Source organism: Kogia breviceps, chromosome 7 (assembly GCF_026419965.1).
Source record: "Kogia breviceps isolate mKogBre1 chromosome 7, mKogBre1 haplotype 1, whole genome shotgun sequence".
Lineage (NCBI taxonomy): Eukaryota > Metazoa > Chordata > Mammalia > Artiodactyla > Physeteridae > Kogia > Kogia breviceps.
The window spans coordinates 96579537-96600380 of record NC_081316.1 but is presented as its reverse complement, the minus strand read 5'-3'; the positions used below and the strand labels follow the sequence as shown (position 1 = coordinate 96600380).

The 20844-nt window shown below is 39.2% G+C and overlaps 1 protein-coding gene across 3 annotated transcripts in view; it reads right to left on the bottom strand.

Moving 5' to 3' along the window:
* Nucleotides 1-20844, bottom strand: part of ELMOD1 (ELMO domain containing 1) — a 100832-nt gene that overhangs the window by 48837 nt on the left and 31151 nt on the right. For 2 of the 3 annotated variants that reach the window (XM_059070370.2, XM_067038882.1), the window contains exon 2: nt 15207-15308. In XM_059070370.2, coding sequence (XP_058926353.1) covers nt 15207-15223 — 17 coding nt within the window. In that variant the 5' untranslated portion in view covers nt 15224-15308. Of the gene's footprint in view, nt 1-6942; nt 7079-15206; nt 15309-20844 lie in introns of those variants that run through there. The other variant, XM_067038883.1, reaches the window with a different exon arrangement.

The window sequence follows — 20844 nt, the reverse complement described above, 5'->3', positions numbered from 1 at the left end:
TCCTAAGAGCCAGTGCAGTCTGCCACTGCCAGAGTCCTGTGATCCAGGAACAACTTCCCTGGGAGAACACACAGCACACCTCAGGCTGGTGCAATGTCACGGCAGCCACTGCAGCCACAGGCTCACTCCACATGGTGAACTCTTCCCTCTCCACCCCGGGCTAAGTGAGCCAGAGCCTCCTAATCAGCTGCTACTTTAACCCTGTCCTGCCTGAGCAAAGAACAGATGCCCTCAGGTGTCCTACATACAAAGGTGGAGCCAAATCCAAAGCTGAACCCCAGAAGCTGTGCGAACAAAGAAGAGAAAGGGAAATCTCTCCCATCAGCCTCAGGAGCAGCAGATTAAATCTCTACAATCAACTTGATGTATGCTGCATCTCTGGCATACCTCAGTGGACAATGAATTATCACAAAATTGAGGTGGTGGACTTTGGGAGCAACTGTAGACTTAGACTTTGCTTTCTGCCTCTAATTTATTTCTGGTTTTATGGTTATATTTGTTTAGTATTTAGAGTTTATTATCATTGGTAGATCTGTTTATTGATTTGGTCACTCTCTTCCCTTTTTCTTTTTAATATATAGATATATTTTTTTTCCTTTTTCTCTTTTTGTGTGTATGTGTATGCTTCTCTGTGTGATTTTGTCTGTATAGCGTTGCTTTTACCATTTGTTCTAGGGTTCTGTCTGTCCGATTTTTTTTTAATTTTTTTTTTTTTTTTTTTTTGCGGTACGCGGGCTTCTCACTCTTGTGGCTTCTCCCGCTGTGGAGCACAGGCTCCGGACGCGCAGGCTAAGCGGCCATGGCTCACGGGCCCAGCCGCTCCGCAGCATGTGGGATCTTCCTGGACCGGGGCACGAACCCGCGTCCCCTGCATCGGCAGGCGGAATCTCAACCACTGCGCCACCAGGGAAGCCCTAATTTTTTTTTTTTAGTATACTTTTTAGCGCTTGTTATTATTGGTGGATTTGTTTATTGGTTTGGTTGCTCTCTTCTTTCATTACTTAAAAAATTTTTTTAGTGTTTTTAATTTTAATAACTTATTTTATTTTTCTTTCCTTCTTTTCTTTTTCTCCCTTTTCTTCTGAGCCATGTGGCTGACAGGTTCTTGGTGCTCCAGCCAGGTGTCAGGCCTGTGCCTCTGAGGTGGGAGACCCAAGTTCAGGACACTGGTCCATCAGAGACCTCCAAGCTCCACGTAATATCAAGTGGTGAAAACTCTCCCAGAGATCTCCATCTCAATGCTAAGACCCAGATCCACTCAACAACCAGCAAGCTACAGTGCTGGACACCCTATACTTAACAATGAGCAGGACAGGAACACACCCCCACCCATTAGCAGAGAGGCTGCCTAAAACATAATAAGGTCACAGACACCCCTAAACACACCACCAGATGCAATCTTGCCCACCAGAAAGACAAGATCCAGCCTCATCTACCAGAACACAGGCACCAGTCCCCTCCACCAGGAAGCCTACACAAGCCACTGAACCAACATTAGCCACTGGGGGCAGATATCAAAATCAATAGGAACTATGAACCTGCAGCCTGCAGAAAGGAGACCACAAACACAGTAAGTTAAGCAAAATGTGAAGACAGAGAAACACACAGCAGATGAAGGAAAAAGGTAAAAGCCCACCAGACCAAAAGAATGAAGAAGAAATAGGCAGTCTACCTGAAAAAGATTTCAGAGTAATGATAGTAAAGCTGATCCAAAATCTTGGAAGTAGGATGCAGAAAATACAAGAAATGTTTAACAAAGACCTAGAAGAACTAAAGAGCAAACAACAATGATGAACAACACAATAAATGGAATTAAAAATTCTCTAGAAAGGATCAATAGCAGAATAACTGAGGTAGAAGACCGGATAAGTGACCTGGAAGATAAAATAGTGGAAATAACTACCACAGAGCAGAATAAAGAAAAAAGAATGAAAATAATTGAGGACAGTCTTAGAGACCTTCTGGGACAACATTAAACACACGAACATTCAAATTATAAGCATCCCAGAAGAAGAAGAGAAAAAGAAAGGGACTGAGGAAATATTTGAAGAGATTATAGTTGAAAACTTCCCTAATATGGGGAAGGAAATAGTCAGTCAAGTACAGGAAGCACAGAGAATCCCATACAGGATGAATCCAAGGAGAAACATGCTAAGACAGATATTAATCAAACTATCAAAAGTTAAATACAAAGAAAAAATATTAAAAGCAGCAAGTGAAAAACAACAAATAAATGGATTAAAGACCTAAATGTAAGAGCAGACACTGTAAAACTCTTAGAGGAAAACATAGGCAGAACACTCTATGACATAAATCACAGCAAGATCCTTTTTGACCCACCTCCTACAGAAATGGAAATAAAAACGAATGGGACTGAATGAAATTTAAAAGCTTTTGCACAACAAAGGAAAACATAAAAAATAAGTAAAGACAACCCTCAGAATGGGAGAAAATATTTGCAAATGAAGCAGCGGACAAAGGATTAATCCCCAAAATTTACAAGTAGCTCATACAGCTCAATACCAAAAAAACAACCCAATCCAAAAATGGGCAGAAAACCTAAAGAGACATTTCTCCAAAGAAGATATACAGATTGCCAACAAACACATGAAAGGATGCTCAACATCACTAATCATTAGAGAAATGCAAATCAAAACTACAATTAGGTATCACCTCACACCAGTCAGAATGGCCATCATCAAAAAATCTACAAACAAATGCTAGAGAGGGTGTGGAGAAAATTTACATTGCACTGTTGGTGGCAATATAAATTGATACAGCCACTGTGGAGAACACTATGGAGGTTCCTTCAAAAACTAAAAATAGAACTACCATATGACCCAGCAATCCCACTACTGGGCATATACCCTGAGAAAACCATAATTCAAAAAGAGTCATGTACCACAGTGTTCACTGCAGCTCTATTTACAATATTCAGGACATGGAAGCAACCTAAGTGTCCATGTGGCACATATATACAATGGAATATTACTTAGCCATAAAAAGAAACAAAATTGAGTTACTTGTAGTGAGGTGGATGGACGTAGAGTCTGTCATACAGAGTGAAGTAAGTCAGAAAGAGAAAAACAAACACTGTATGCTAACACATATATATGGAATCTAAAAAAAATGGTTCTGAAGAACCTAGGGGCAGGACAGGAATAAAGATGCAGATGTAGAGAATGGGTTTGGGAACATGGGAGGGGGAAGGGTAAGCTGGGATGAAGTGAGAGAGTGGCATGGACTTATATACAGTACCAAATGTAAAACAGATAGCTAGTGGGAAGCAGCCACATAGCACAGGGAGATCAGCTTGGTGCTTTGTGTCCACCTATTGGGGTGGGATAGGGAGGGTGGGAGGGAGACACAAGAGGGAGGAGATATGAGGATATATGTATATGTATAGCTGATTCACTTTGTTATAAAGCAGCAACTAACACACTACTGTAAAGCAATTATACTCCAATAAAGATGTTAAAAAAAAATAAAGATGTTAAAAAAATTTTAAAGATGCACAGGGAATGGAGGAAACATATCAGTAACTAAATTTCTACACCAAAATGTGGTAGAATCCATTGTAAGCATTAGAATTGTATTCTGGAATAACTAATAACATAAAATGTCCATAATATGCTTATCAAATAGAAAAATGTTCGAAAAGAACATGTGTGGAATAATATATTTTTTCTTTAGTAAGTAAAACAAAAAATTTAATGATGATATATAAACAAGGAGAAAAAGAATGGCGGAATATACAACAAAAAGATTAACAGTGGTTTTTCTGGGTAATGGAATTATGAGTAATTTTTATTTTCTTTTCTGGTTAAGTATATTTTCTTTTTTAATATGTATATATTATATTATTTAAGAAAAATGTTATAACTACAATTAAAATGTATAAAATGATCACCAAAAATCATTACAAAAGCACATATGAATTTTCTATGTGAAGTCATATTCTGCTGAAAGACAAAAAGTGGATTTACTATGCTGTGAAGTCTGAAATTCAACTGTTTTAGTCAAATATGTTCTAAGATCTGTTAGGATTTAGATTATCAGCTTCCAAAAAAAAGTAACCCTGAAAATAATTAATGGGACATTTTAATTGGATGAGTGAGAAATTTTACAAAACCACAACATGGTCTCTTGGAAAAAGTTTTCCATTCTTCCAACTATTGGATAGCTATGACAGAAGAAAAGATTGAGCAATATCCTTGTTAACTTGTTATCAGCCAAATGGTAATGATATTAATAACTGGTTGGCATTAATCCTATTAGAAGTCAGGGATAAATCTTTCCATGATATCTGCCCTTATGGCACCCATGTGCAAATTCCAGTAAAGTTTGCCCAGTATGTGGGCCAGCTTCTCAAATGAAGCCTCTTTTAAGTCTATGCATTAGGACTCCATAATAATCAGGTTCTTGTAGTACTAAATCGTTCTAGAGAAAAAGGTTCTAATTACTGTTTAAGGAGTATTTTTGTATTCAGTCTACTTAGGGTATAAGCCAATTAAATTAAACTACAGAAAGTTTCCCCTATGCAACTTCTTCATCAGATCTATACAAAGATGTGGCTTAGAAGACCTAGAAGTGTCATCCTAGGTGGCAGGAAGCATCCAGATGTAGAGTGACTCATAGCCCATCTAAAATTTCTCCCACTGGCCTCCTTGCATATGAGAAGAAAATGCCTAGGGAATTGTTTTGCGTCAAGACAGTCTTACATAAAAGGAGAGAAAAGACATCATGTTCTATGCTTTTCTTTTTCTTTTTTTCAATTCCCTTGAGGGTATTCACACTGTCAAAGACAGGGAAACCCAGTGGAAATCCACAGTGAGGGGTTAGAGATGATGCATCATTTCTTAGGGCTCACTGCTCTGTGAGGTGTATCACAACCCTCTCACATAATCATAGAAACAATAACACAAATCATGAAAGAGAAATGCTCATTTCAATTGTGAACTGACATTTATACACTGCTTCCTTACCCTTTCATAGTTTCTGGGCGAGTGTCCTGATAATGTTATTTATTATCCAGGATATATTTTGATTTTTTCCTTGTTTTTGTAATGGGCCAACATGCCCACAAATATTTCATTAAAAACCAGCTTGTTATGCTAGGCACTGTACTTTCTTTCTATGCTATGTATTATATTTTTTCAAGCCAGATCATCAGATCAAACAATGCCTTGACAGATACAATTTATTTTGCACTTAGATCGTAAATGTAAGGCCAGATCATCAGATCAAACAATGCCTTGACAGATACAATTTATTTTGCACTTAGATCAGAAATATAAGGCATGGTCAGAGATGGAAATACCAGCACTAGCCCTTACTTTGGAAGCCCGATTTTTTTTTTCTTTTTTTTTTTTCGGTACGTGGGCCTCTCACTGTTGTGGCCTCTCCCGTTGCGGAGCACAGGCTCCGGACGTGCAGGCTCAGCGGCCATGGTTCACGGGCCCAGCCGCTCCGCGGCATGTGGGATCTTCCCAGACCGGGGCACGAACCCGTGTCCCCTGCATCAGCAGGCGGATTCTCAACCACTGAGCCACCAGGGAAGCCCTGGACCTATTTAAGTGCCTCAATTTGTGGGAAAACTGCTTAAGGTCCAGAGGACAATCAAAATGATTAAATATTTGGGGAGAATGTTAAATTGGTTTGGCATGTTTACCCTTAAAGGAAGAAATTAAGAAATGAATCTTTAAAGCTTTAAAGCTAATCAGTAGTTGGTTTAGGAAAAAGGAAAGAAAGGAAGGAAGAAAGGGAGGGAGGGAGAAAGGGAAGGAGGGAGAAAGGGAGGAAAAGTGTGTCTCTTTCCAATCTGAGTTTAGAAATAGGAACTTTTGGATTTATAGTACTTTGACTCCTTTTAATTTCCTTTATCTCCTTTATGTTTCTGACCACATGCCTGGAGTGAAGGCATCTTAGATGTACCTGTGTAGCAGATCCCATTTGCTTTCTTTAATCCTATCCTTCTGTTCCTATTCTTAGAAGAAGAATTACTGCCACACTCTCTCCACCATCTGAACCCTATGTTCAGAGGGTTTATAGCTGTTCTTGTTTTGTTTTTATCTCCTAGCCTGAATCATCAAACCAATAATCTTAGTTTTATTTAGAGGAATATTTTGCTTTTATTCTTCATAACACTAGACTTAGTTTTCTTATTTCTGATGGAAGATTCGCAAATCACTATTGAAAAGATCTGCTACATTTTGTAGGAACAACAAGCAAATTCTCAAGACTACAAGGACAAAATACTGATCACCATCTCTTATTTTTTTTACATGTGTGTTCTTTGTTCATTTGGTTGGTTTTGTTTTTGTTTTGTTTTTCTGTGCTGCGTGGCTTGCTAGATCTTAGTTCCCCAACTCAGGGATTGAACCAGGGCCCTCCACAGTGAAAGTGTGGAGTCCTAACAACTGGACCACCAAGGAATCCCCACCATCTCTTATTTTTAATAACTATATTTATAGACAGCAGTTTTTTTGTGTTTCTTTCTGTTTTCAATCATAGCTTTTTGATTGTGTTCCAAAAGGAGCCACTGTAGTTTCCAAAGATGAATGCCTTGCTTAAGCACTGGAATAATCTGATTTAATAAAAAGAGCTACTTACACATGTTCTATTTCCAACATTTTCTGTTACTGCCATTTACTGATATGCTGCAGAGTGAAGTTTATGCTGAGTTCACAGCAGTGTCCTTCCAAAAGGCAATTATGATCACTTTTATCATTTAACATTCATCCTCTAGCTGGCACAAGAATAGACACCCAATATAAATAAATTATTCAAAATGAATCATATTTCTGCTACCAAATAAAAGTGAGCTCCTGTCTTGTGCTTCTTTGTTAGAGGAATCCATTCAGCAGGGATGAGGCCTCTGAAACAGGAGATGCACCTAGGACCATGTAGTCTCCTGCCTCTGGGGTGAGGGGGTGTGGGTACCTGTAGTACAACACTACTCCATCATCTTAAATTTGTGACTCTGACATCTTCTTTTGGAATAGTAAGAGAAAAGTGGCTTATTTTGAACAGTTTCAATGAATTTGCTAATGAAAGTTAATTCTTGCTTGAAGAAATCCTGTAATAAACAAGAAGTACACTATTGGTGAGGAAGGATACATACAAAATAATCACAATTCTTGGATCAATCAACTTTCCTAAACAGAACACTTTTCATCTAAACGGCGATAAAGAACAGCAGACTGCTCAATGTTTTCAGCATTTCATGTACTTTCTAAAATGACATTTAACAAAAATTTAGCTGCTCTATTGAAGTTCCTAACTAGGGGCACTGGCAGTCAGTTGGAAATTAACTTGTCAACAGGTATTTGGCCTAGTAAATGGGTCCCTCTAAATAATGAGCATCCTACTAGGAAAAGAGGCCACAGAGGACTTGATACATGAACTGGAAATGTGAAATCATACAAAGAAACCATTAATGGGCCTATAGAAAAACAAGATTATTTCCCCACATTGAGCGGTGGTGTGGAGCCCCTGGTCTTTTCCATCATTCTTTTTTTTTTTTTTTTTTTTTTTGGTCGCGTGGCATGTGGGATCTTAGTTCCCTGACCAGGGATCGAATTCACACCCCCTGCAGTGGAAGCACGGAGTCCCAACCACTGGACCACTTAGGAAGTCCCCCCTTTTCCATCATTCTTTATCTGAAGAGATCATGCTGCTTTTCAAAGGTAGTGGGTATAAATCTATCATGGATAGATATTATTCCAAATTCTATTGCTATAGTAAAGGGCACTATTTTTAATTCCAGGGAAATTTCATATGAGGTATTAGAGAGCAATAGCTGACTGTGGTACAACTAAAATAATAAATAAATTAATGGTTTATCCTTTTCCTTTCAAAGAAAAGGAGACAAGTTTCTCTTAAATAACTAATGACATCACTATTCAAGTAAAAATTTAATGATTAAATACATACACTTTCCAAGATTTATTTTTAAAATTCAGTTTTTTTCTACTTGGATAATACATTTATTAGCTTATTTATAGAGGAAGCAGCAAACACATTATGCTTTGACATTTAAGAAGCATTTAGACAGGGGCAATGACCAAGATGGTAAAGTAGGAAGACCCTGAGCTCACTTCCTCCCACAGCACACCAAAATTACAACTCTTTATAGAGCAACAACTGATAAGAAAGACCAGACGACTAGCAGAAAAAATCTTCTACAACTAAAGATATAAAGAAGGAACAACAAGACAGGTAGGAGGGGCAGAGATGAGGTACAGTCAAGACTCCTGGGCAGGCGACCCACAAATGACAGAATAATCACAATTGCAGAGGTTCTCCCCAAGGAGCAAAGGGTCCAAGCACAGCATCATGCTCCCCAGTCCAGGGGACCTGCACTGGGAAGATGAGCCTCCAGAAGGTTTAGGTTTGAAGACCAGTCGGGAGACCCAGAGTGTTGTGGGAAATAGAGAACACTCTTAAAGGGTGCACACAAAATCTCACACACTCTGGGAACCAGGGCAGAAGCAGTTATTTGAAAGGGGCCTAGGTCAGACCCACCTGCCGGTCTTGGAGAGCCTCCTGGATAGGCAGGAGGCAACGGAACTCAACCTGGGGACATAGACACTGACAGCAACAATTTTGGGGAGCGTGTTCTACCACAGGGACATTTGTGCTGACAAGTGCCATTTTGGAATCCTCCCTGGAGCTTATTAGCTCTGAGACCTGGCCCCACCCACAAGCCTGTCAGCACCAGTACTGGGACGCCTCAGGCCAAGCAACTAGCTGGGCAGGAACACAGTCCCACCTACCAACAGGACTACTGCTTTAAAACCCCCTAAGCCCACAGGCACCCTGAGATATGGCACTGTCCACCAGAGGGCCCAGGACCTGGTCTCATACACCAGGGCACCGGCACTAGCCCTGGGACCCCAGGGCCTCAGCTTTACCCACCAGCAGGCCGACACCAGCTCTAGAACTCCGGCTCCTGCAGCCTGAGACCCCAGGAGCTGGCCTCAGACACCCAAGGGCAGGCACCAGCCCTGGGATCCCCTGGGCCCTGGCCCCACCCACCAGCGGGTGGATACCACTCTCAGGACCACCACAGTCCCCCCACAGCCTGCCATGTCAGAACCCAGCCAACCCACAAACAGGCCAACAACAGTTCTGGGACACCTTGGGCTCCTTAGCCAGCCACTCCAGGATCTAGCCCCACTAAACAGTGGGCCTATAATAGCTTTGGGATGCCCCAGATCCTATAGCCAGCTGTGTCAGGAACCAGCCTCACCCAGTAGCATGCAGACACTACCCCAGGACCATCTCAGGCCCCAGATTTCCCCACCAGCTGGTCAACACCAGCTCCAGGACTCCCAGGGCTGTTCAGCCAGAGAACCCAGGACCTGGCTCTGCCTACCCCAGGCTGACACCAGTTCTGAGACACCTTGGACCCCTCAGCCAGCCATCCTGGGATCCAGCCCCACTCACCAATGGGCTGAAAGCATTTTGGGACACTCCAGGACATTCAGTGAGATGCATCATGAACAGGCCCTGCCCACCATCAGGGCAACACTTGATCCAAGACCCCCAGCCCCACAAACACTGGATCCCAGGTCTACCCACCAGTGGGCCAGCACTAGCCCCTGGACCCCCTAAGGCACTACACCCAGCTGCCTTGTGACCCCACCCTGTCCACCAGCTGTCAGCAGCTTCTGCACAAAGCAGGTTTAGCAACCATGTGACTGAGGCAGGGGAGGGGGTGGGAATAGCCATGCCTACCAGACCATCCACAGTATTCATCCCACCACAGTAGAAGGACCCACACAGTCCACATAGGGGGCACCCCAAGAGTTTATAGCACTTGTGACGAGAGGTGAGTGTGCTGCTGGGACACATATGACATCTTCTACAAAAGGCCACTTCTCCAAGATTGGAAAACATAACTAACCTACCAAATATATAGAAATAAAAAGAGCAAATTAGGCAAAATGAGGTGACAGAGAAATATCTTCCAAACAAAGGAACAAGATAAAACCCAAGAACTAAGTGAAGCAGAGATAAACAATCTACCTGATAAAGAGTTCAAGGTAACGACAGTAAGGATGTTTAAAGAATGTGGTAGAAGATTGGATGAACAGATTGAGAAATTAGAAGTTTTTAACAAAGATTTAGAAAATACTAAGAAGGACCAAACAGATGTGAAGAATACAATAACTAAAATAAGAAATACACTAGAAGGAATCAATAGTAGCTTAGTTGTTACACAGGAACAGATCAGCTAGCTGGAAACAGAGTAGTGGAAATCACTGAAGCTGAACAGAAAAAAAAAGAATATAGAATTAAAAAAATGAGGACAGTTTAAGAGACCTGTGTGACAACATCAAGCATACTAACATTCACATTATAGTGGTCCCAGAAGGAAAAAAGAGAGAGAAAGTGACAGAGAATATATTTGAAGATATAAGAGCTGAAAACTTCCCTAACCCGGGAAAGAAAATAGACATTCAGGTCAGAGGCAGGAGAGCTGGGAAGCCAATACTCAAGTTCCCAAAAAACTCTCTCATGGCAGCCTCTGGTGAGGTCACCTACAGTAATTTGCCTAGAAAACTATTCAGGTTAATATATTTCAACAAGGGTGTGGAAACAATTTTTTGTTTGTTTTTATGCAGGAAACAAAATAATTTAAAATACATGTATGTGTAAACATAGGTGTACATGTATATGTGTGTATATATAGTGTGTATACATACACATATATGTATGTATACATATGTATATTTATCTATGTATATACATATGTGGTGTGTATGTGTGTGTCCTAAAAAAGAGAAAACTGTGGCCAAAAGTACCAGTCTACAGTGAGAGAGGTATTCAAATGTACCATAAATCTATCCCTTTTCAGGACTTCGCTTCTACATCTCATAAATAAGCTCAGTCAATGTCTCAAGCAATGATAGTCAAATTCTGGAAAAACTACATGACCCTGCACCTTCAGCCCTTCAAATGCAGTGGAAATTAGTTGGTGGTCAATGGAAATACTACTTGATTAAATAGGAAAGTGTCTGAAGTCTGACTTCAGGTCTAGCCTCAATTTGCCATTATGAGCTGTGTGACTGTGGACAAGCTACTTTGTTTCTCTGAGGCTCTGCCCTCTCATTTGTAAGCTGAAGGGAATGGACTAGATATCTGGCTCTAAAATAAGGCTAGACACATATTGTAAGGGAAAAAGATTTTTTGTTTGACTCACCCTTCTCTTCAAGGTCTACATTAGGTCTGGGTGAAAGGGTTACCATGCTTCTGGGCTGTTTTATGCCATGCTTGCAAACATGTCCAAGAGCTGCCCCCAACTTTATCTTTGCAACTTATCTTCTACTCTCCCTAAACAGGGTCTACAGCCAACAAACCTGGACCACGTGCTGCTTGTGGCAGCTGGTCACACTCTCTCAGGTTTTGTTCATAGGACCTTCTCCACCTGTTACATCCTCTGTGTCTTTCCTTCAACATCACCTCAGTGAAGCCTTCCCTGAATAGTCCCATCACAAAACAGCTGTAGCATGTCACCAACCACATTCCTTCTTATATCATTATTTTGTATGCATGGCTTCATCTCGTTGCCAAGTGGTATGTTACTTTGGAGCAAAGGCCACCTCATATTCACTCCTGTATCACCCAGAACACCTCATGACAGGTACACAGTACCATGATGCAAAAATTATGAGAAAAAACTTTGAAGTCAAACAGGCCTGCATTCAAATATCTGTGTGCCCTTAGATGAGTTTCTTAACTTTGCTAAGCTTTCTTGCCCTGTGCTGTAAATGGGGTATTAATTCCTATTTTATTATAATTGTTATGAAGAGAAAATAAAAATTAAAATGTGGCATAGTACTGGAATTATCACTAGTACTAAATGCTTTCTAAATGAATCAGTGGACCAAGATATTAATCAAGTTTGAATGACTTATAAAACCCCATTTACAGATTTTTTTTGCTAATTGGAAGCCTTTATTTACCTAATCACAGTAGTAAAATATTGTTTTCCCCTTTACTGTTTCACAGCCAGGACTTGGGTACAAGTCTGCATTATATCTCAGTTTCTCCCATGGAGGTTTGAGTTTAGCAGATGGTTTCATTTCCTCTCTTCTGCCTAAGGAAGGAAAGTGTGCAGTGAAGTCCATGGCCAAGAAACTGAGATCTTGAGGCTGAAATAGTTGGAAGCAATTATTTATAGGGGGTGACATCCCCTTTATTAGAAAAATACAGAATTAATAATGTTTTGATTACCTTAAAAGCATTTAATTTCAATAACTAAATCTTAGCAAAGGAAAAGATCTTAATACAAGTGTTAGGTCCTCTCTGTTATAAACATTAATTGAGTTGAAATTAATGAAATATATTAAACAAACTAAACTCTAAGCCTCAGTTCTATTTAGGGCTCAAAAAGTGTCCCCTCTTTTTCTGATCATACAGAGACACACTTTCTTCTCAGTTTTATCCCTGTATTCTTTTAATGCAGTTCATGGCTAAAGTCATAATGGGTGACTATGGGGTACTTATCCAATATCCCATATCTACTGTCAATTTAAAACACACCCTTCAGCTGGGTGTACTAATCCTGTAGCATTTATTTCTAATATCTTATGTAATGTTTTTTCTATTCCCTTAAGATCTGAGTAGTTACACCATTAATATATGTGATGGTAGCAGGGAGATAGAGAGAGAAGAATATGGATTCTATGTATCTTAAATGTGGATTAAAATCCATTTTTTCCCACACCTGGTTTCTTTAAGATTAACTTCACTTCTGAGGCTGTACATGGCCTCAGAAATTGCTCATTCTAGAGCAACTCAGAAGTTGACAGATCAATCACTCTGTGGGCTTTTTAAATGTTGCCAATTCTTCTCAGTGAAAGTCAACTCCTTATTCTGCATAATGTATTTGCTGAGCTCAGGAATTAACACCTGATTTGTTCAAGTTATATTTATATAACCTCCTCTTTGGTTGGAATGAAAAGATTGCCAAATTGTGGGAATGGACTACAGGGAATAGAAGGCAATCTAAATTATCTGATAGTGCCTGTAATGCAGAATTATTACTCCTTGCCCTCCTATCCCTCCAATTACCACAAACATTAACATATAATGAGCACACACAGTTATAACAATAAAAAGCATTAAAAATAAAAATTAAAGCCAGAAGCAATAATCAACTAAGGAGAAACAATAATTGAGTTTGGGGACTTCTCTGGTGGTCCAGTGGTAGAGAATCTGCCTTCCAATGCAAGGGACGCAGGTTCAATCCCTGGTCGGGGAACTAAGATCCCACATGCTGCTGGGCAACTAAGCCACGCGCCACAATTACTGAGCTCACGCACCACAATGGAATGCCGCTACTAAGACCCAATGCAGCCCCCCCAAAAATAATAAATAAATATTTTTTTAAAATGATTGAGTTTCCTGTTATTATTTCAAAACCAATTGTCAATGAAAATCCTCAAGTTTCTTTCTTGATGTGTAATTTATTACGCTAGCTTCAGTTTCACACAAATTATCAATGTTAAATAATATTTATAAAACAAATGTGCCAAGCTAAAAGAGAAACACTTGTATCAGAACATATAACTGATAGGGATATGCCAGTTCCATTACCCTTGGTGCTGCTCTGTGTGAAATTAGAGTGGTAGATTTTTCACTATATCAGTTTAAAATCATCAAATACAAATTAATTTAAAAATATAAACTCTATTAAACATAGTGTTGCACTTATTCAATTTAACAAAAACTAACAGAAACAAATGCTAATATTTCTCCTAAAATGGCTGGTTTTGAGGCCACTCAAGTTTTTCTAAAACAAAAACACTGAAGAAGAAATTCAGTAGTACAAGTCTTGGCACAAACTTCACAACTACCACCTCCCCTTTTACAAAAGGAGCTCCTGACTTCTAAGCTTCAGCTAACACTAAAGCTCTCAACACGATTCTACAGCTAAAAAACACCACGTTTACACTCAAGGGGGATTTATAGATACCAATTTTTCATGAGTGTGTAAGCAGATATGTTAATGTCATGGCAACCAAAAATGTATCGAGTTAAGTACTTTGCTGCTAAATGACCTAGTGATTTTTCAAATATTATCTTTTTACACATCTGAGATAAATAGGCTGAGGAGTATTCTGTATAATAAAACAAATGTTAATGCCTGTAAATGGTTTAATAGTGACCTTCTGAGAGGTTTTCACAATTCTAAGATTGAATTGTGAAACACCAGTAGCTACACCAATACATAGTGAATCCCACCCAAAATGACCTAGATGCTCCAGAAATAACAATGAAATGAAAACCAGTAGGAAAAAGAAAATCTTAAGTTGCAGCCACTGAAAGAATTAAATCACTTCCTAAAAGAAGTAAACCCACTAATTATTTTCTTAGAGAAAATAGCCAGAACAATGGATGAGAATATGCAATATAGGTAGGTGACCATCTTTCAGGAAAGAAACTCAATATTCTAGAAAGTGTGTCTTATTTACTAACTTTCAAGACCAAATTAACTTTGTTTTGTCATATTTTAATATAATGTAAAATTTCTCTGAGAATTTTATTTATAGAATTGTGAATGTCAGTCAGTACTCTTGAAAATAATTATAACTATAGGTCCAGCTAAATGGCTTACAAAACAAAACATGATCACTCTAAAACACACAAACATATATGGTACCCTATACAGCACAATCTTCAGGGAACCAAAAATTAATGCAGATTTAAGAGGCATCACTGAGGCAGGAAAAGCAAAAGCTTAGAACATATATTTTTCACCAAAAACAAACATTTGAAAATGCCTGTATGGGTTGGCCAGCCAACCAAAATCTATATTTAAAATTACTTTTTTTAGGAAAATGATTCTATACAAATTATATTGATTCCTTGACTACTAACGCCTCAAACCTGAACCTTAGGGCTTTAGAAACACAAGGCATCAAAGCGTGTCTGCCCCATGGTTTTGTGCCTATATTCTTTTATAATCTCTTTTAATCTCCTACTTGTAAGTGCTCTCTCTTAGCATCAGTATGGGTATAGAGTTGGCAGGGGAACCTTATGGCCAAATTGTTCTTAGCCAAAATACAATGCTATTTTATTCAGTCCTAGAGAACTGGTTATAGGATCACAAATGGTGAACAGAAATATTATACTAATTGTTACGGAAGTTTCTCCATTTCAGAGTGCTCATCCAGGAAACCATAAATACTTACCTTAGGAAGTGCTTCATTGTGCCTGTTTTGATTATCCAGGTGTTATACAAATGGTTCTCAAGTAATTGCTTCCAAATTTGCCTTTGTCAAAGTAAATGTAAGCTGTGGAAGAAATTAGATATATTTACTGTTAATGGGGCTGGAAATCCCAACACCCAAATTTCTGCTTACCTTAGTAAGCAGATAAGGTGCTATGCACCCAGAACTTTACCAGCTGAACTGCCCACACAGCAATACAATTCAATGGATGGCAATTATAGCTAAAGCCTTTCACTTTATAATTACACAATTAGTCTCTCATTTTAAGTCACTTGCTGGAGAAACTGTAAGTTTCATGAGCAATCCCTTCAATAGAAAATTTTCCTCTATTTTGGATACTGTTCCTATATTTTGAAGAACAGTATTTGTATAAAAGATAAAAATGAAGAAAGAACAATTAAATTAACTATTCTGATTTCCAGATAGCAAATGGTCTTAAACCTGGCAGCTTCAACCTTCCAGAAGTACAACTCAAAAAATAACTAAAAGCAACTGGTAATGTCTCTAAGCTAAAAAATAGCTGATAAAGAGCAAGTACTCCAAACAAATGAATATGCCCCCGGCCCCATTTTGGGAGGCTCTGTGAATAAAAGAGTGAAATTATATAATTGTTTAGCACATTTCAGTTTACAATATACTTTCACAAAATCCACTATATCAAGTTATTGGTCTTCCAACAAGGAAGGACACCAGAAGCTGCCTACAAAGCAGCAAACTGATATGAGATGTGAAGAAACAGACTAGAGAAGCAGTAGCAGAATGAAGTTACCTCATGAGAGAGAGACAAATGGAACACTAGCTGCAACAAGGTAAGGTACTAAATGTGTAGACAAATGGCTTACGGCAGAGACACAATTACCCACTAGAACAGCCCAGGGAATATGGAAACTCAGCCTAAACAAAAGCCAGTCTTTTCGCTTTCTTAAAAAATTGAGGTATAGATGATTTACAATATTACATAAATTTCAGATGTACAACATAGTGATTCACAATTTTTAAAGGTTATACTCCATTTATACTTATTGTAAAATATTGGATATATTCCTTGTTCTATACAATATATCTTTGTAGCTTATTTATTATATATATAGTAGTTTGTATCTCTTAATCCCCTACTTGTCTCTTGCCCCTCCTCCATCCCTCACCCCACTGGTAACCACTAGCTTATTCTCTATATCTGTGAGTCTGTTTCTTTTTTCTTTTTTTTGTGGTACGCAGGCCTCTCACTGTTGTGGCCTCTCCCTTTGTGGAGCACAGCCTCCAGACGCGCAGGCTCAGCGGCCATGGCTCACGGGCCCAGCCACTCCGCGGCATGTGGGATCTTCCCGGACCGGGGCATGAACCCACGCCCCCTGCATCGGCAGGCGGGCTCTCAACCACTGCGCCACCAGGGAAGCCCTGTGAGTCTGTTTCTTTTTGCTATACTTACTAGTTTTTTTTTTAGCTTCCATATATAAGTGATGTCATGCATTATGTTATTCTCTGACTTATTTCACTTAGCATAATACCCTTCAAGTCCATCCATGTTGTTGCAAATAGCAAAATCTTGTTCTCTTTTTATGGCTGAGTAGTATTCCATTGTGTATATATACCACATCCTTTTTACCCACTCATCCGTTGATGGACACTTTAGTTGCTTCCATATCTTGGCAACTGTAAATAATGCTGCTATGATATTGGGGTGCATGTATCTTTTAGTGTTTTCATTTTGGGGGGGGAACATACCCAGGAGTGGAATTGCTGGCTCATATGGTAGTAATATTTTTATTTCTTTGAGAAAGGGCTATACTGTTTTCCACACTGGCTACACCAATTTACATTCCCAACTGTGGACAAGATTTACTTTTTTTCCACACTCTCACCAGCATTTATTGTTTGTCACCTTTTTGATGTTGGCCATTCTGACCAGTCTGAGGTGATACCTCATTGTAGTTTTGTATTTCATTAATAATTAGTGATGTCGAGCATCTTTTCATGTGCTTTTTGGACATCTGTATGTCTTCTACAGAGAAATGTCTATTTAGATCTTCTGCCCATTTTTGATTGGGCCATTTGTTTTTTGATATTGAGCTGCATGAGCATATTTTGGAGATTAATCCCTTGTCAGTCGCTTCATTTGCAAATATTTTCTCCAATTCTGTGTGTTGTCTTTCGATTTTGTTTATGCTTTCCTTTACTGTGCAAAATTAGTTCCCCATTTGTTTATTTTTGTTTTTATTTTCATTATTCTAGGAGGTGGATACAAAAAGATATTGCTGCAATTTATGTCATATAGTGTTTTGCCTATGTTTTCCTCTAAGAGTTTTATAGTATCTGGACTTAAATTTAGGTCTTTAATCCATTTTGAGTTTATTTTTGTGTATGGTGTTAGAGAATGTCCTAACATTCTTTTTCATTCTTTTGCATGTAGCTGTCCATTTTTCCCAGCACCACTTATTGAAGAGGCTGCCTTTTCTCCACTATATATTCTTACCTCCTTTGTCAATAGATGAATTGACCATTGGTGAGTGGGTTTATTTCTGGGCTTTCTATCTTGTTCCACTGATCTACATTTCTGTTGTTCTGCCAGTACCATACTGTCTTGATGACTGTAGCTTTGTAGTATAATCTGAAATCAGGGAGCCTGATTCTCCAGCTCTGTTTTTCTTTCTCAAGATTTCTTTGGCTATTTGGGGTCTTTTGTGTTTCCCTATAAATTTAAATTTTTTTTGTTCCAGTCCTGTGAAAAATGCCATTGGTAATTTAATAGGGATTGCATTAAATCTGTAGATTGCCTTGGGTAGTATAGTCATTTTGACAATATTCATTCTTCCAATCCAAGAAAATGGTATGTCTTTCCATCTGTTTGTGTCATTTTTTATTTCTTTTTTAAAAATTAATTAATTTATTTTTGACTGTGTTGAGTCTTTGTTGCTGTGCACAGGCTTTCCCTAGTTGCAGTGAGCAGGGGCTACTCTTTGTTGTGGTGCACGGGTTTCTTATTTTGGTGGCTTTTCTTGCTTCAGAGCACAGGCTCTAGGCATGCGGGCTTCAGTAGTTGTGGCACACAAGCTCAGTAGCTGTGGCTTGTAGGCTTAGTTGCTCAGTGAACTGTGGGATCTTCCCAGACCAGGGATCGAACCCATGTTCCCTGCATTGGCCACTGTGCCACCAGGGAAGTCCTCATCTTCAATTTCTTTCATCAGCGTCTTATAGTTTTTAGAGTACAGGCCTTTTGCCTCCTTAGGTAGATTTATATGTAGGTATTTTATTCTTTTTGATGTGATGGTAAATGGGATTATTTCTTAATTTCTCTTTCTGATCTTTCATTGTTAGTGTATAGAAATGCAACAGATTTCTGTGTATTAACTTTGTATTCTGCAAGTTTACCAAATTCATTCCTGAGCTCTAGTAATTTTCTGGCAGCATCTTTAGGATTTTCTATGTATAATATCATGTCATCTGCAAACCAAGTTGGTTTTACTTCTTCTTTTCCAATTTGTATTCTTTTTATTTTTGTTTCTTCTCTGATTGCCCTGGCTCAGACTTCCAAAACTATGTTGAATGAAAGTGGTGAGAGTGGACATCCTTGTCTTGTTCCTGATCTTAGAGAAAATACTTTCAGCTTTTCATTGTTGAGTATGATGTTAGCTGTGGGTTTGTCATATATAGCCTTTATTATGTTATGTTATAATAAAGGTATGTTCCCTATATGCCCACTTTCTGGAGAGTTTTTTTTTTTTATCATAAATGGGTGTTGAATATATACTGTTCATCTCTGTTTGTTTGTTCTTTAAAGCTTCTAGCTCTTTATTAAACATTTCTTGTATCCTTTCAGTCTGTGCCTCCATTCCTTTTCTGAGGTCTTGGATCATCTTTACTATCATTATTCTGAATTCTTTTTCAGGTAGATTGCATACCTCTACTTCACTTAGCTGTTCTTCTGAGGTTTTATCTTGTTCCTTTGTCTGGAACATCTTTCTCTGCCATCTCATTTTGTCTAACTTTCTCTGTTTGTGGTCTCTGTTCCTCAGGCTGAAGGACTGTAGTTCCTTTTTCTTTTGGTGTCTGCTCCCTGGTGAGTGACACTGGTCTAGAAGGTGTGCAGGCTTCCTGGTGGGAGGAACTGGTGCCTGCCCACTGATGGGTGGAGCTGGGTCTTATCCCTTTGGTGGGAAGGGCTGTGTCAAGGGGTGTGTTTAGAGCTGGCAGTGGGCTCAGAATGACTTTAGGCAGCCTGTCTGCTGATGGGTGGGGCTGTGTTCCCACACTTTTGGTTGTTTGGCCTGAGCATCCCAGTACTGAAGCCTGCAGGCTGTTGCATGGGGCCAGATCTCATGCCAAAATGGTGTCCTCCAGGAGAGGTCACACCAAAGAATATCCCCTGGGGCCTCTATCACCAGTGCCCTCGCCCCCACAGTGAGCCATGACCACTCCCCATCTGCCAGAAGACCCTCCAAGAAATGCAGATAGGTCTGGCCCAGGTTTCTATGGAGTCATTGCTTTGCCCTGGGTCCCAATGCATGTGAAACCTTGTGTGTGACCTCCAAGAGTGGAGTCTCTGTTTCCCCCAGTTCTGTGGAGCTCCTGAATTCAAGCTCCACTGGCCTTCGAGAGCAGATATTTTGGAGGTTCCTCCACCTGATGCCAGAGCCCCAGGGTGAGGAGCATAATGTGGGGCTCACAACTCTCACTCCTGTGGGAGAACCTCTGCAATATAATTATTTTCTAGTTTGTGGGTCACCCATCTGGCAGGTATGGGATTTGATTATATTGCAAAAGCATCCCTCCTATCATCTCATTGTAGCTTCTTCTTTGTCTTTGGGTGTAGAATATCTTTTTCGGTAGGTTCAAGACTTTTTTGTTGATGGTTGTTCAGCAGTTAGTTGTGATTTTGTTTTTTTCATGAGAGGAGATGAGCTCAATTTCTTCTGCTCTGCCATCTTGTCTCTTGCCCCTCTCAATCATATGGTTTTTATTCTTCAATTTGTTAATGTGGTATATCACATTGATTGGTTTGTGGATACTGAACCATCCTTGCATCCCTAGGATAAATTCCACTTGAGTATGGTAAATGATCCTTTTAGTGTATTCAATTTGCTAATATTTTGTTGAGGTTTTTGCATCTATGTTCATCCGTGATATTGGCCTGTAATTTTCTTTTTGTGTGATATCTTTGTCTAGTTTTGGTATCAGAGTGATGCTGGCCTCATCAAATGAGTGCAGAAACATTTTTTCCTCTGCAATTTTTTGGAATAGTTTGAGAAGGATAAGTGTCAACTCTTCTCTAAATGTTTGGTAGAATTCACCTCTACAGCCATCTGGTGGCTGGACTTTTGTTTCTTGGGAGTTTTGCCAGTATTTTCTTTAATACATAGCTATTTCTGTAAATATTTCATGCATGCTTGAAAAAAATGTCTACATGTCAACTTAAGATTGTGGTTGCTTCTGGGAAAAGAGGTAGTGTTTTAGGACCGGGGAGTGGGAAAATGGCCTTCAATTTTATATGTTTTATTTATTAAAAAGCAAAATAAGGAGGAAAAATGTGTTCAATTTGAGTGGTGGGAATGTATACTTTTGTATACATTGTACTTTTGGGTCTTTTAAAAACAAATCCAAG